The sequence below is a fragment of the Ambystoma mexicanum genome, chromosome 7p, assembly GCF_040938575.1.
Source record: "Ambystoma mexicanum isolate Mex_15411 chromosome 7p, UKY_AmexF1_1, whole genome shotgun sequence".
Classification (NCBI taxonomy): Eukaryota; Metazoa; Chordata; class Amphibia; order Caudata; family Ambystomatidae; genus Ambystoma; species Ambystoma mexicanum.
The window spans coordinates 848,511,274-848,528,151 of NC_090939.1; the positions used below are offsets into that span (position 1 = coordinate 848,511,274).

At 45.5% G+C, this 16,878-nt stretch overlaps 1 protein-coding gene across 1 annotated transcript in view; it reads right to left on the reverse strand.

Annotated features, from left to right (window-relative positions):
* TM9SF2 (transmembrane 9 superfamily member 2) overlaps nucleotides 1-16,878 on the reverse strand; it is a 993,889-nt gene that overhangs the window by 175,796 nt on the left and 801,215 nt on the right. Inside the window, exon 15 of the mRNA XM_069637011.1 lies at nucleotides 10,354-10,465. Within this exon, the coding sequence (XP_069493112.1) occupies nucleotides 10,354-10,465 (112 nt within the window). The remainder of the gene's footprint in view (nucleotides 1-10,353; nucleotides 10,466-16,878) is intronic.

Genomic DNA, 16,878 nt, shown 5'->3' on the forward strand with positions numbered 1-16,878 from the left:
TCCTCATATATGGAGGTGAGGGACTTAAAATATTCTTTCCTTGGTAAAGGAACCTAGGTTTTCAGCATCAAGGGTTTGACCAACTGGATTCGACGCTCGAGGAGTTGTTGAAACCTTTTTCGATGGCGCCATAGGTTTAGATGGGGTGCTTAACGTCGACGGTACAGCTGGCATTTAGGGCACAGTCGGTGGCGCAGCTAGCATTGGTGGCGCAGCTGGCATTGGTGGCGCAGCTGGCATCGATGCAGTCTGCGTCGACGCTGATGTCGAGGGCTTGGCTGGCATCCAAGGCACAGCAGGCATTGATGACCTCGACTTGTGTATGTTTTCAGCTCAAAGGATCCTTCGATGACTTGTCATCGTGTCGAGGCCTCACTGGCTGATGAGAATGTACTGTGCCCTCCCACGTATTCCTCATCTTTTGATAAGTCTCCCAAAGCAGTGTTGGTTTTGGACGAGGGAGTGTGAATTTAGGAGTTCCTTATGGGTTTGTGTGAAGAGAATGTAACACTGCCTTCCCAAATCATCCTTCCCGGCCCGAGGAAGAGCCCAGACAACAATGCTTTGTAAAGGTATGAATGGAGGACCATGTGGCCGCCGAACAAATCTCTTGAATTGGGACTCCTTTCTGTAAAGCAGAGCATGTAGCCATGCCCCTAGTCGAATGAGCCCTTAGACCTTCAGGGGGGGGGGGATCTTTTCCAGCTAGCCTATAACATTCAGAAATTCCTAAAATTATCCATCTCAACAGGGTTTGTTTTGTCACTGCCATCCCCAACTTACGGCCTATATAACCAACAAAATGTTTGTCAACTGACATCCTTGAAATATAAAAACTAAGTGCTCGCCTTGGGTCAAAGTCTGTGCAATCTCTCCTTGCCAGGATCAGGAGGGGGAGAAAAACAAGGCAGTATCATTTTCTGAGTTAAATGAAAATCAGATACAATCTTTGGCAAAAACATAGGTTTAACCTTAAGCAAATTGTATAAGGAGGCTTGCAAGACAATGCTTGAAGCTCGCTCACCCTACGGGCTGTTAAAGCACCAAAAGGATTGTTTTGAAGGTTAACAACCTTAAAGGACGAGAATGAACAGGTTCAAAAGGGGTACACAACACACTTTAGAACTTGATTTAGGTCCCCAACTGGAACCTGAACTGGGATCGGAAGCAACAAATGTGTTAGTCCCTTCAGAAATGTGATTAGTGGCATTTTGAAGGATACCTCTTCAGACGAGTGCTTAAAAATTCACAGCGCTGCAAGATACCCTTTAATTGTGGCAACCTGGATCCCCAGAATAGCCAGGTGCAAAAATAATAACACCATAGGTGTACTGCACATAAAAGGATCTGCATTCTTGTCCCTGCACCAAATACCAGAACTTGTTCCAACGGCAGCAGTACAAGGATTTTGTTGTTGGCCTGCTGGCTGAAAGCAAAATCTCCAATAGGTCATTGGGGAGGTCCCAATCCTTATATCTCAAGCTCTCAAACTATGCGCGAAGATTGAGTGTCTTAACCTCTGGATAGAGGACCTGACCTTCCTCCCACGTGAGAAGATCCTCTTTGCAGAAGACCTATTGGTGGGCAGATGGCCATGTCCAGAAGGTCTGGGTAAAATGTCCTAACTTTCTTGTGGAAACTCCCAAGCCACTACCATCGAGTCAGCTAGAGCTCCTCTTGGGGGAAATTCCCTCGAGCAGTACAGCTTGGACTTCCGGTCGCAAACAGATCCACGAGGTGTTCCCCAAAGGGCAAAGATCTCTTGAAGGACTTCCTGATCTAGTTCCCACTCATGGGAGACTGCTCTGCCTGCTCAGAGAGTCCAACGCTGTGTTCTCCTCTCCGGCTAGGTGAACTGCTGATGGGGAGCTGCATTGCGTCTCTGCACAGTGATAGTGACTCTACGCCTCCTGCCTTGTTGAGGTAATACATGGCCACTGTGTTGTCCATCATTATCAGGATGATTCTTCCCTATACACAGGGCGGAAAGGCTTTCAGCGCTAGTCTGATAGCCCGCAGCTCTAAAAGGTTGATGTGTAGTTTGGACTCCGATGGAGACCAACGACTGCCGATTGTCAGATCGTTGATGTGGGCTCCCCACCCTGTGATTGAGGGGTCCGTCACTACTGTTCTCTCCAGCTATGGCCATCAAAAGGATTCTCCCTTCAGAAGGTTGTCCTTGCAAGCCCACCACAGAAGATCCATGTGCGATTCTGCTTGGAACCTGAAAGTCTGACATCCTACCTGACAATTGGGAACATTGAGTCCTGAAAGCCAATTGGAGGGACCTAATTCTCAGACGAACCTCTGGCACCAGAAAAATGCAGGAAATCATGAGGCCGAGCACCCTCAAAAAAATCAAAAAAAATCAAAGAAATCAAAGGTTGGAAGATGCTCGTCACTCTGGAATTTGCTGACCATCTGCAGAATGTGTCAAGTCCTCTTCTTGGATTACGTGTCTTTTCCCAAAGCAGCATTCAGGACTGTGCCGATGAATTCTATCCTTTCAGATTGTATCATTTGCGCCCTCGCCCACCAATGAGGCAAAAAATCTAGGGGCCATCTTCTCTTCGACTCCACCCTCCTCCTCTTCTCATATCTCGGACAACTCCCAAAATAAAGTCCAACTACCAACTGCACCTCCTCAGAGGCATTCTAACTTTTCTCTTACTTCTGCTCCCTCCCTATCCCTTGCTAACCTTCTTTCTTTCTCTCCACTCTCCTCCCTAACTCTGCTCAGTTCTGCTGAGTGGTTGCCTGGTTCACCTCCAGAGCCTACAGGTCCCAGGCTCTTTTGCTCTTGCCTCCGGGCCGCTGCACTTTGTTCAGCATTACTGCACTTTCAGCTTATGCTTCATGCACTTAACTGGACTAGTTTGTTCCACGCTCCGACCCCCCTCTCCCTCGTCCCTGCACATCCATCTATATGTATGCATTATCTAAATGCACTAGGACCAATTTGTCTTGCCTGTCCCTCCCCCCCCCCCCCCTTCCCCTGCGAGCTTGGTCGCAACTGTCACACTTCATGCACTTGCTTTAGGAGAAATATCAGAAATATACTCTAGCTTTTTTTCTGTTTAGATCATCCGGAATCTTCAAGGCCTAAAAATGCTTACTGTATTCCTTTGTTCCCCTACGCCTTGAAGCGCTTTGAAGCACTTCACTGGTGTACAAGCGCTGTATGAATAAACAAAAATAAATGTGGTCCTTCTTGAAACTAAGGGAGAAGCCCAGTCTGCAGAGAGAGTGGCAGGTTACGCTGAGATGTTTCTGGGCCTGTTTGGGAGACCGAGCCCTGATCAGCCAATCGTCCAGGTAGGGGTAGACTTGAATCCCCCTCTCACGAGACTCGCTGCCATCACCGCCATCAACTTGGTGAAAATCCTCAGGGCGCAAGTCAGCCGAAAAGGAAGTACTCGAAACTGATAATGAGAACCGCCAGCGGCGAACCTCAGGTACACAGTGTTTGTGCACATGAAAGTAAGCATCCCGAAGGTCCAATGATGCCATCCTGTCCTGAAGCATCTCAGAAAGGGTAACAATCTTGAACTTGTCTCAATCCTCCGTCCTTCTTGGGGATTAGGAAGTAACGGGAGTACCAACCCTTTGTACTTCTGCTACAGGACTCCATGGCTTCATCCTACTCACACGTTCGCTCCATGGCTCCAAAATACCTTCAGCTATCCCTCTGCAAATACCTCCCCTCTCGAGCTCTTCGCTCCTCTAACTCAGTCAAGGTCCGTCGTTTCTCAAAGAAACAAGCTGGGGTAGATCTCGGTCTTCGGCTGGGGCCTCCCTCTGGAACAGCCTCCCTGCCGTTCTGAAACTGGAGGAGAACCATCGCCGGTTCCGGAATCATCTCAAGACCTTCCTCTTTGCTTCTGCTTTTGCCCCCGCTCTCCCATGCTGATCTGTTCTCACTCGGCACTGTGCACCTGACCTACCCTCCATCTTCCGGGCCCAGGTATCTGCTCACCCTCCCGCACTGCCTCTAGGCCACCCCTTGCACTGGGGTATGTATTTGTACCCATACAGCCCCCCCCCCCCCCCTCTTCTTCCTGCACTTAGACATACCCGGTCTGCTGCCTTAAACCCAGCACTTGCTGGCTGCACTACCACGGTTTTGCTGCCTTTATTATTTATTTTTTATCTGTTTCTGCTTTGCTCCACACCCCCACCCCCTTCCATTCACTTTTATCCTCTCCCATGCACTTTCACGTTCTCAATGTCACTGGGCCTAGTAATATCGTTTTGTTCTCCCCTGTTCCCCTCCCTTGCCGCGCTCTGAAACACTTATGAGCGCAATAGAAATAAATTATCAATACAGGCACTGGTTCTATAGCACCTTCCTCCAGTAGGGTCAAAATGTCCTGCACAAGGAGCAGATATGGCATTTTTAAAGAGTTGCTCCCCGGGTGGATGACCCTGGGCTATGGTTTCTAATGCCCATACATCCAAAGTAATACCCTGCCATTCTTGCAGATGCTGTGAGAGTGCCACCCACCTGGGTCTTGTGGACTAAGGCCTTAGAGAGGTTTTGAGGCAGCTGATGCAGTAGCTGAGCGCAAAGTAGCTGTTGCCTGGGCAGTCTTAGCACCTCTCCCACGTCCACAACAGGGGAATCTTCTCTGACTCGCCGTCCCCTTGCTCTTCCAGCTGAGGAATAAAAACAAAAAGGACCTGCCCCTCCAAGCTGTTCCATTGGGGTGAGTTAACCACACAAATCTACATCAACGTGCTAGGCGCCCATGCTCTGCTGATACTGTCCGCAGAGTCAAGGCCTTTTTGAAGGACTCGCACATAGCTTCCTTCCCATCTTTAACAAAGTCCAAAAAAACACCTCAGGAATACGATTAGCCGCCCTTGCTATACATTTCCATAAGGTAAACGAAAAATGTGCCAGTGCACATGTGGCATTTGCAGATTTAAGGGCCATACTTCCAGCAGAGAAGAATTTATTTGCCATGGCATCATAGCGTTTTTCACCCCTGTTTGGGGGAATTGTTGGTAGTCAGTTTGTTTTTAAGTAGAAGTGGCAGCCTGTATGTCGCACAGAACTGGTAACTCTTCCTTTCCTGGTTCAACCCCAGAACGTTTTGCTTTACTAATGGGATATTTTTCCATAATACCTCAGTGAGTGGGAACCTTTTTCCACACTCACATGATCTTTAACTCTTTATGGGTGTAATTTTTAAGACTCTCCATAGTGTCTTTTTAAAGTTATCCTCTTTAACAACTTATTGGCAATAAGTGCCTGTTGTTGCTGGGTTACCCTAGGGGCTCCCCTTTCAACTTTCTTGTGCTAATCTGGAGTGAACTACAGTTCCTAAGGGTAGAAAGGATCTTTGGATCCATTTTACATTTTGTTAAGTGAAACCAGCACACCCCAACTTATGTGGAGTGCTGGGGAGATACAATGTATCCTCTTTCACATTAAAACCAACAATTCTGTTACAGTGACAAGGTCACCTTCAATGGCTGGTGGCAGTGATACCTTGTATTAATTTGGTGCACGGCTGTGTTTACAGCTGCAGTAAAGGGACCCAAGGGTGTCAATTTTTACCAAAATGGCCAGTCTTCATTTTTCACCATTTTAGTGTTTCTTGTTCCTTCGCCCCGACATCCAGGGCGGGAAATTCCTTTGTGTGATTTTTGTCTTCCGTGGGAGTCCCCTGGACTCCCTGCCCAGGATCCAGTCTGTTTAGTGAGAGCAGGAAGTGAGGGAGAAGTCCCAAACTCCCCAGTCCTTTGTCTTACGCCTTGCTTGAATGGGGACAAATCCCAGTGGGGGCTGGCTGTCCTGATTGGACAACCAGACCGCCCCTTCTTGAAAAATGCGGCGAGAGAACGCAGAGGTTGTGCTGTAGTTCCTGATAAATACTACGACCTGGAAGCTGAAGATATGTCGACCACTGGAACTTAAACTAAAGAGGATGACTAAGGAAAAGTGGCAGAAACGATTTCCAGCGACCGGAGAGCCTGCTGTGTAACTGGAGCCTGCTGTAAACCTTCCTTCCAATTGAGCTGGGCCTCCGGAAATGACGACCCCGACCCAGAGCCTAGTGGGACCCACTAGACTTAAAAAGACCTGCATTTTGAGCCATCCCACGAGTTGCTGCGACCTTGCGTTGTTGCAATACACCAATAACCTGGGACCTCCAGCAATCGTGCGTTGCACGGTCTTCTGAATTCCGAATCTCACTGAAACTTCGTGGGCATCCTGGTGGATCTTCAGAGACACAAATCGAGTCTGAAAAGTCCCCTCACCAGAGTGCTGGACCTTTAAAACGACAAGAATTCAACCGTGATTTTCTGTCTTCTTCTGTTGTCCTTCAAAAGGCACCAAATCCGCAGAACCGCATCCAGCCGTGAGGCAAACCTTGCCTAGAGCCTTCTTCATCGATCCCTGCTGCAAAGTCCCTTCGGAGGTCTTGTTTTCAGTCTCCACGACAAGGAATCCACTGACCGGGTATTTGGCTGCAGACCCTTAAATTCTCCTGCTGCAAAATCTTCTTCAATGCGGAGGTACTGCGTTGGCTTAAGTATGTACTTACCTTAAGCCTGTTAGGATTTCTGTGTAGCTGTGGGTTGTTCTCTGTGATGGGGCGGCCTCTCCAGCGGACCCAGTCCCACTGCTAGAATCCTGCTAGGGTTTCTTCTGTGAAGCCCCTGGACTCTCTTCCAACTCTGAAGTGGAGTACTCACCGGTTTGCCTAGTTTTCCTAAGGAACTCTTGACTTTTGCTACTACAGAACCTATTCTGACACTGCCTGTTGGTCATTAGTCCTAGTGACCCCGTTCTGCCACTGAGAACACTCATGCTCCAAGAATAAGGGAAAGATTTCCAAGGGATTGGGACTTCTGCCTAGAAAAGAAAAGTGTTTAAAAGTTACTTACTTGTAAAGAGTTGGTTGGTAACTGTAATTCTAAGAGTGAACAGTTACAAAAGTTCTTACTGATCTCGAATGTGTGATGCACTATTCTTAAAAGTATGGTTAACATCTTTTCTTTCTTAGCAACTGTTTCGCCAGTCTAATAGAACGTAGATGTGAAGGTATTTTACTCTCCTGTGATTAGGTTGTGCCTCTTCCCCAAAGTAAAGTGTTGGTATCACCAGATTAGTCGTTGGAGGGATAATTGTATGAGTGTCCCCCAACTGGGTCTTGCTTCCCCTGACTTGCTGCTAGCCTGTCCAGAATAAGTCTGTATTGTGTTGTTGCCTACCTAGAATAACGAAGAGTCATTCAGTAAAGTGTGACATTGGGTTTTACTTTCCCCTTCATTGTGAGGTTAAAAAAGTATGTGGGTTTTACTTACCTTGTGTTAGCTGTGTGCCATCCAAAAATAAGTTACAGGAGTTACTGCTTATCTCCATCTGTGGTTCACTGATTTCAAAAGCACCTGTAATTGTATATTACATCCTTAGATTTTACTCACCTAGTATAACTGTGTTATGACAAAAGTAGTTCTAGGTTTTTACTGCACCTAGAATAAGTTTCACTATTCACCAAAAGTATATTGTCCAGTTGACTAAGTGATTTGTACTGAGAATCATTATACAACTGCAAGGGTCTACTGCCCTTGCATTACTGAATTTAATTGTAAAAAGTAACCATTGTTTTTTTACTACAAGAATAGGCTTGACCTATACCGAATGTGTATGTAAAGGTTTTGACTTCCCTAGAACTACTGTTAGGTATCTCAAATAAGGTCTATACTTGGGTCTGTGTACCTGCAAGTATAGTGTTGTGTTTTTATATTGTGATTTCATATAATGTGTTAGTACTTACTAACCCCCTAGATTTTTCTGGGCCTACCTGCATTTAAATAAATCCTTTATTTTTACAATACATAGTGTTTGTGTTTCTTTGGGCCATTTGTATAACAATTTCATGTGTACTGATTCTACAGCCCTCTCTCCCTCCTAAAATGAGCCTGGCTGCTCTGTCTACGCTACCATATACTGAGGTGGTACAGCCTTCTACTAAGAGTGGAGTCTTGTACTGCCTCAGTTGAATGGTTTTACTAAGCCCTTAGTTGGACTTCAGAAAAACTGTCCCAACACTGTACCACCAGGCTTTCGGGAGTGGGAGGTTTGCAAAAGTAAACTGGATCACTACTACAGGTCCAGTTTTTACTAAACAATATTTTATTCACAGCTGGAATTAACTCTGGCATTTCCCAGTAGGCATCGACCCACCTCTACAGCCACATGAAAAGCTAGAATAGGGTCCTCTTGAGGTCCATTGTTCAAAATATCAGTCAGGTCGTCCTGCTCATTCGGTGGCACAGGCCTGCTGCAGCCTAAATATTCAATGTCTCTAGTCACTAGCTGTCTATATGACCCATGTGCGTGTTCAGAGGGGTCTAGCCTGCCGAATTCAAGCAGCGGTTCCAGGGAGCCCCGGCAGGGTCCCCAACCTTTCCCTGAGGGAGAAGCTGTAACGCAGCCCAGCCAGAGCTCCAGGCTGGGCTTGGTCGACCCACATGAGTGATGGGTGCCCAAGGCCTGGGACATGACCCAGACCAGCCTTTAGCTCTGGATGGATTGTGTTACACCCCCTCCCTCTGGTAAAGAATGAGGCGCATGCAGAGGCTCCCTGAAACCGCAGCTGGACTTGTGGATGGTCAACCCATATGAGGGACAACCACCCAAGGCCAGGGACATCACTCCCGACCATCCTAGAGCTCTGGCTATGCAGCATTACAGAATTTCCTTCAGGGAATCCTCCCGGGGCTCCCTGGGACTGCAATTGGTCTTGTGGATCAACACCACCTTTTCCGCCCACGTAGGTGCACCCACACATGAGGTACTGTTTTCATCTAGACACCTGTGGGAATGTGGGAAGGTAGGACATGTGTTTTTGGCAGCGTGTTTCAGTAGTTTCCAGATGGGAAATGTCTGAAAATTGTGCTTTTTTCCTGAAATTTGGGACTTTGCTGGGGCTTGTGGGTAATACATTCTGGGGCGATTCGCGCAAGCCAGACTTCTGTGGACTCCCACGGTGTCTTTTCTGAAATGCATGGGGTTCTCTGTTTTACTTGGTGGCTGAGACACCCCAGGCCCAAATCTTTAGGCTGGCTCCCCAAACCCTTTGGGGGATAGCAGTGGTTTAGCCTTTTCCCTTTGCGCCCAGGTAGGTGCACCCACACATGTGAGGTACCGTTTTCATCGGGACACCTGTGGGAATGCCGGAAGGAAGGACATGTGTTGGCGGCGTGCTTCCATGGGCTGGCCAAATTTCGGACTTTGCCGGGGATTGTGGGTAATGCACTCTGGGGCGATTTGCGCAAGTCACACCTCTGGATTCCCACGGGTGCCTTTTCTTAAAAGCATGGGGTTCCCTGTTTTTCTTGGAGGCTTCAACACCCCAGGCTCAAATCTATAAGTTGTCCACATCAGCAAAATCTGCTCTGCCGAAAGACTTAGGGTTACCAGTGGTTTAGCTTTTTCCTTGTGCGCCCAGATAGGTGCACCCACACATGTGAGGTACTGTTTGTCGTGACACCTGCGGGAACGCAGGAAGGTAGGAAATTTGTTGTGTTTGCTTGGTTTTCATAACGTTTCGACACATTTGCTCCTGCACTTTGTTACACAAACCTTTCATTTCCCAAATGTGACCTACATTTAGTCGCTGCTTTAGGCACTATACACTTGTCATCTGCACAAGTCACCTACCCATCAAAAGGTCTGCCTGTGCTCTTTCAAAAAATGTATGCTTACCCTTCTCACCACATTTGTTTTCCTTATTTACACATGCCAAGTACGTCTGTTTAGGCTGTAAGCAGAGAATCCTGTGTACCATGGCTCCGTTTTTGGCTTGTGGTGTTGCTTGTTTTGTGAAAAATTACAAAAAATGTGTGATTTCCTAACTGGAAGAGTCGGGGGAATGTAGAGGAGCATTGATTTTCTCAAAATTCACAGAAGCCATTGCCTTACCAGGCCAACCATGTCCACCACATATCTTTTTTTCCTGTCATTTTCCCAATTTTTCCCCAAACTATAGAATTTTTCCCTACATAGTTGTTGCCTGACCTGCACAAATCATCCCTTCCTAAACTTGGAATTTTGTCTACTTTACCGAAATGTATGCCTTTCTATCTTCCGATTCAGCTTTCCTAACCTTCTCTTAAGGGGTTAAAATCTAGAAAAATGACTTTAGAAAGGATCTATGCAGAAGTAGTATACCGGCTACAAATTTAAGAAAAAGAAAAACACTAATATCAGCAATAAGCGAATGCAAGTCTGACAAATAAATGATCAAGACATTGCAACAAATCACGTGTGAATTCTTCAAAAATAACAGAATAGCTTAGCACTCCATACTACAAGGAATAGTCTTATAAACTTACCTCCGCACACAGGTGGAAGTAACAGAGGAGAATAGTTGCTTCCGAGCATGTAATCACCAAAATGATGAATACAAGAAACAAGAATCCAAACATGTAGTACATCTGATGGGACCTAAATACATAAGAATATCATCAAAGCAATGTTATGCACTTATGTAAACAAGTGGCAAATCATACTCCTCTAGTGCTTTCAAATGTCAAAGCTTTAAAAGCATAACAAAATATATCGTGCATAGGAGACCGCTGTACAATTAATGGCAATAAAGTTTACTCACAAATATAGATATTCTGCTTTTGAGAAGTATCAGCAAAGGAACAAAAAATTACTGAGACCTGAAACCTCAAGCTATGAACATTTCTTTTTCTGGCCAGCAATCAAACAGATTTTCAAGGTAGGAACTAGCATTTATATTAGAGTTATTCATTTGGTTACTTATTCAAAGAACAAACCCTTTGAATCTCGTGTGAGAGCAGTCACGAGCATTGGTGAATATAGTTTAGCAGAAGTGCCGAGGGCACAAATTATGTGCCACAGACCTACATGCGTGAACATCCATAACTGCCATTTGATGAAATTTCACTCTGAACAGATGGCAAAAAATTACTTACTCCTCAGTAAAGTTTTTTTGCCGACAGATTCCTCACCTCAAATCTTCTCCAGGCTCAATGGTCTTCAGAAACATTCACCAATAAAGGTGTCATAGCGTGGCTCCGTGACAGTTCCAGACAGCACCATTCACAATGACGCCCAATAGGATGTCGGGAGAAGTCCGACAAGGAAGGATGTCCCCGCCAACATCGAGGGACATCAGAGTCTGCCGTTACATCAACTGCATGATGCAGTCCTTGCAGGCTTGGAAACAGAGATTGCCGCCGTTGTTCCACTCTTTCAGACTGACTGCAGTGCCTGGAGAGGCACCCTGCAAGACTGCCTGCTAATTGGCCTTGCCTGCTGACTAATACTGAGGCCCAGCCGAGCCGCGAGGCGAAGTCGGATCCCGCATTTAAGGCTCGCTTTGAAGGCATCCTGCCTTCTCCCGGTGTACTTAATGGAGCTCCTCGCTACCCTTGACCCTTTCCGACTACTAGAGACATCTCCAGTAAACCAGAGGTAAGATGAATGGGCCGTATCTTCGACCTGTACCTTACTACACAGACTGTTACGACTCTCCCGTCTCCACCCCCAGATGCCAGTTCTTCGCAACTCAGCTAAACTTTCTGCAATGCAATAAGCACAGACCCCGTTGGGTTTGTTATACCTCCTTAAACAAACACCCACGTTACTGCATCACTAACTCTTTACTTGAGGTAGTCATTGGTACCCATACTTCGGCGGCCACCATTCACGTTTACTTACCGTCCCTCGCCTACAGCCTTCATGCAAAACCTCTGGTCACCAAATGTTCTCTTTTTCTCTCGCCATCACATCTCCTTCAACTTTATTGTACCGGTATTAAGCTGCACACTCACTGATGTAAGCATTTCCATTTGTATGACCATCATAGCTTACTACTGGACCTTTCGTATCCACCTGTATGAGGCATCCCCACAAACAATTTTTAACCATAAGCTAGGTTCCACCAGTATGTACTAATCTTAACCTTGTCGTCTCTGATGCATGTTAGTGTTAGCCTTGGCATTAAGAGGTTCGGCTTCCTAGCCTGCATTTACATAACCTATTTTGCCATACTGTACATGTTTGCGATAGCCCCCACAACAAGAGGTTTGGCTTCATAATCTGTATTTACTTTACTTATTGTGTCATTTTGTAAATGTTAAGGATAACCCCCAAAACAAGAGGTTTGGCTTCATAATCTGTATTCACTACCTATTTTGTCACTTTGTACAGGTTAGGGATGACCCCCCCGTAACAAGAGGCTTGGCTTCCTAATTTGTATCTACATTACCTATTTTGTCATGTTGTACATGTTTGTGATAACCCTACCACAAGAGGTGAGGTTCCCAGCATGTAGTAGTGTAACAGGTTAGATCTTATGTATCACTTTTTAGATGAAGCCCTCAGCAACTAGAGGCGAGGCCACCTTTATGATATATTTATAATGCACTTAATATCCAGAGGTTTCTAAGCGCTGACCCGGGGTTCAAACCTGTGTTGCTCCGCGTCTTGCTTCCAAGGCGAGCATGTTGCCCCCGAGCTATCCTCCCGAGACACTCTCAAATTATGTAACCTTTTGTGTTTTATTCTGCTCAAGCACTTACTGTAACCATATTCTTAAGATAATAGCGCCTAGATACCACAGGGTTTTGCACACTTTATAAATGTCAAATAACTAAGTATATATGGTGGCAGCAGCACCGTAGCATCACAGTTCTGCCTTTCTGCTAGCACTGAGCCGCTGGGGGACCGCAGGAGAGCAGGATGTGTGTGAGCCATCCACCAAGAGGACTGGGAGGGTAGTGAGGAATATGTGGGAGGAATAATTAATCCATCATGGGAGCAGATGGCGAGGGCTCCGTCATTAAAAGACAAAACATTTCTGAGGGTTGATAGCAAAGGGATTTGAACACTGCAACCAAAAAGATGAGTGTGTAATTCCCCCAGATAGTTGGGTAAACCACTTTCCAAAAACTTCTTTTCGACCCAGACAGTGTAGAAAAGTCTACAGGGGTAGATTATAAAACTAGTGACTTTGTATTCTCCAAGGAAGAAATACTTGCTTGCATTTAGAGAAAGGTTGCGGGCCCGGATGGATTTAGGTCCGATTCATTTAAAATGGTTCCCAGAATGGCACACTCATCTTAGAAACATCTTTTGATGCCATTGCTCAGTCTGGCGCAAACCCAAGCTCATGGAAAAGAGCCATAAGTGTCCCAATGTATATAAAAAAAGGGCTGTAATTAATGATCCACATTGCTACTGTCCCATTTCTCTCAGATATACCAAGAAAGATTCTTAATAAATGCCTGAAAAATAGACTGGCTGAGTGGGCATGCTCAAATAGCATTTTGTAAGCCTCACAAGCAAGGTTCTGGAAGGGGTTTTCGACCACTGATCATTTATTATTCTAAATACTTTAATTGAAAAATACTGCTCTGTTACAGGGGGTAGGTTGTATGTAGCATTTTAGGACCTCAAGCTTTTGATTTATCGATAGGGAAGCCATGTGATGAAAGATGAAGACCTCAAGGGACCCTTTGGGCTTACTACAACTAAGATGTTACATGAACACTCATGCAGTAGTTGTGTGTTCAAAAGAAGGGGGATTTATGCCCAATTTTATCACAGAGGGGTTAAGCAAGGACGCTCTAGCTTATTTATATTATTTTTCTGCAGATGTTAACCCTATAACTAGTGTTTTGAAAGAATGCCCCACAGTATTGGGAAATATGCATGTTGGATCTTTATTTTATACAGATAATACGGCCTAACTTGATTTAACTGCAGGTGGACTGCAGCAAAGTCTTAACTATGCATTTCATTATTTCACAATCAATAACCTAAAGCGGAATATGAATAATATAAACATTGTAGCTTTTGGGAGAGGCAAAAACAACTACTCATGGTTTTTAGGTTGTGGACCCCTTTTGTTATGTGGGATTGTTTGCAAACAATGGGAAATGGACAAAACATATTGATATGGTAGTCGAGAAAGCCCAGATAAGGCTGGGTGGCCAATAAAGATATTATAAGTTCAGAGGACGCATTATAAGTGTTTACAAAATTAAGGTGGGGACTGCGTTGCTACACAGGGTACTCAAAATGCGCTTAACTTGCTGTTATACAGAATAAAATCTTGAAAAAGCCAACAGGACTCCAGTGGGAAATCCAAATAGTGCTCTACGCTTGGAATTTGGGGTGCCAAAATTTGAAACATAGGCACGTATCAGATTTGGAGCCTTTTTCATGAATACTCAAACGAGAGAGATTGAGACCCCAAATATCCAAAATGAAGGAGTTGGGCTTACTAGCCTGAAAGTGGGTGGACAATCCCTTAATTGGCTGGCATATGCCGATGACTTCTCATTACTAGATAACTCTACGGTGGGCTTACAGCATTAGTTAAATCAGTCGAGCAAATATGCTAAAGCTAATCTACTTATAAATCAAAGACAATGTCAAGTTATTAAATGTCCATATCCCCACGCAAAAAACTAAGTTTAAATGGTCCATCGATGACATTGAGATGGAAAGTGTTGGATGACAATTTATTTGGGTTATCATTTTTCAAACAGGTCTAGTAGGGGCATCTTTATCTGGCGATGTCCATCTAAAAGTGATTAATTAAGGTTTCAGATAAATAAAATATGCAAATTGTTGTAAATTCTCAATAAAGCCACTTTTGAATTACCATGCATGGAAAGTTATTCCTGAGATGAACAAGTAACTTCTTACCTGGTAACGTTCTTTCGACGGGATGTTCCTCCGACGTACTCCTTATCTTTGATAATATGTTTCCAGCTTGCTGGCCTCGGAAATTTTTTCTGTAGAGGGCGCTGCGCGTCGACGTCCGCCGAGTCGATGTCCCTCGACAGCCACCGTATCTGCGCCGACGTCACCATGCCCATAAATAGCCACGCGCTGCGTCCGTTGCTCAGTTCCGTTTTGTAGCATAAGAAAAGACATGCCTAAATCGGTTAGTAACCTTGAAGGAGCGAAAGCTGCAACCACAAGGGAAGTTATCACTGCAGTGATGGATGGGAGGGGCGATAAGGAATACGTCGGAGGAACATCCCGTCGAAAGAACGTTACCAGGTAAGAAGTAACTTGTTCTCCGAAGGGATTGTGTCCTCCGACGTATTCCTCATCTTTGATAGACTCCCATAGCAGTGGTATGTAATTGGAGGAGGGAGTGATAGTGTTATGTATATCCCTTTAGGGATGGACCGAATGTAATACAGCCTTGCCAAATCTGGTCTCTTGAGCAGTGGAGGAATCCAGATTGTAAAATTTTGTGAATGTATGTGTGGACGACCATGTTGCAGCCGCACATATGTCCCGGACCGGTACCCCTCTCTGGAGAGCCGAAGAGGCTGCGATACCCCTAGATGAATGAGCCCTGAGATTTTGGGGTGGCTCTTTCCCTGCTAGTCTATAACATTCCAGGATGGCCAAAATAATCCACCTGGAGATGGTTTGTTTTGTTATGGGTAGTCCCAACTTGTGACCTGAGTATCCTACAAACAGTTGGTCTGCTTGCCTGATCCTAGCCATTCTGCTGATGTAAAAGCTGAGAGCTCGCCTAGGGTCCCGCCTGTGTAGCCTTTCCTCCTCTTTCCCCGGATGGGGAGGAGGGTAGAATGAAGGCAAGGTAATTTTCTGAGTAATATGGAATTCAGAAACCACCTTTGGGAGGAAACTAGGCTTCACCTGTAGGACAACCTTGTCCTTGTGGAAGATTGTATGTGGGGGTTTACAGGAAAGAGCTTGTAGCTCACTCACCCTCCTAGCAGATGTTATTGCTACCAGTAGAACAGTTTTAAGTGTGAGAAATCTCAATGCGCAACAGTGAAGAGGTTTGAATGGAGCGCCCATTAAGAAGTTTAAGACTAAATTTAAGTCCCATAATGGAACCTGGAATGGTTTTGAAGGGTAAACATTAGTTAGACCCATGAGAAATTGTACCACTAGAGGAATTTTGAAATTCGATGGTTCCTCCGCAGTGCGCTTGAAGATAGAAAGCGCTGTGAGATAGCCTTTTACAGTGCCAACTTGAAGGCCTGAGTTTGCCAAGTAGAGTAGAGTAAAAACGATAACACCGTTGGTGTACCATATGAAAAAGGGTCGATATTCTCTTCCGTACACCAGCTGCAAAACTTGTTCCAACGGCAGCAGTATAAAGACTTTGTTGCTGGTCTTCTGGCCGAAAGCAACACCTCCATGATGTCATCAGGGAGATCCCAATCCTTGTACCTCAACCTTTCAGAATCCCAATCCCTTTGCTATCAACCTTCAGAAATGTTTTGTCTTTTAATGACGGAGCCCTCGCCATCTGCTCCCATGATGGATTCATTATTCCTCCCACATATTCCTCACTACCCTCCCAACCAGTCCTCTTGGTGGATGGCTCACACACATCCTGCTCTCCTGCGGTCCCCCAGCGGCTCAGTGCTAGCAGAAAGGCAGAACTGTGATGCTACGGTGCTGCTGCCACCATATATACTTAGTTATTTGACATTTATAAAGTGTGCAAAACCCTGTGGTATCTAGGCGCTATTATCTTAAGAATATGGTTACAGTAAGTGCTTGAGCAGAATAAAACACAAAAAGGTTACATAATTTGAGAGTGTCTCGGGAGGATAGCTCGGGGGCAACATGCTCGCCTTGGAAGCAAGATACGGAGCAACACAGGTTTGAACCCCGGGTTCTGGTGTCTGGATGGAGAACCTGACCTCCCTTCTGCGAGAAAAGATTCTCTTTGAGTGGAAGACGGATTGGAGGGCAGATGGACATATCTAGAAGGTCCGGGTACCACGTTCTCCTGGCCCAATCCGGGGCAATTAGGATCATGGTTTTCCGGAATCTTCTCAACCTCCTGATCATTTGAGGAATAACAGGGAATGGTG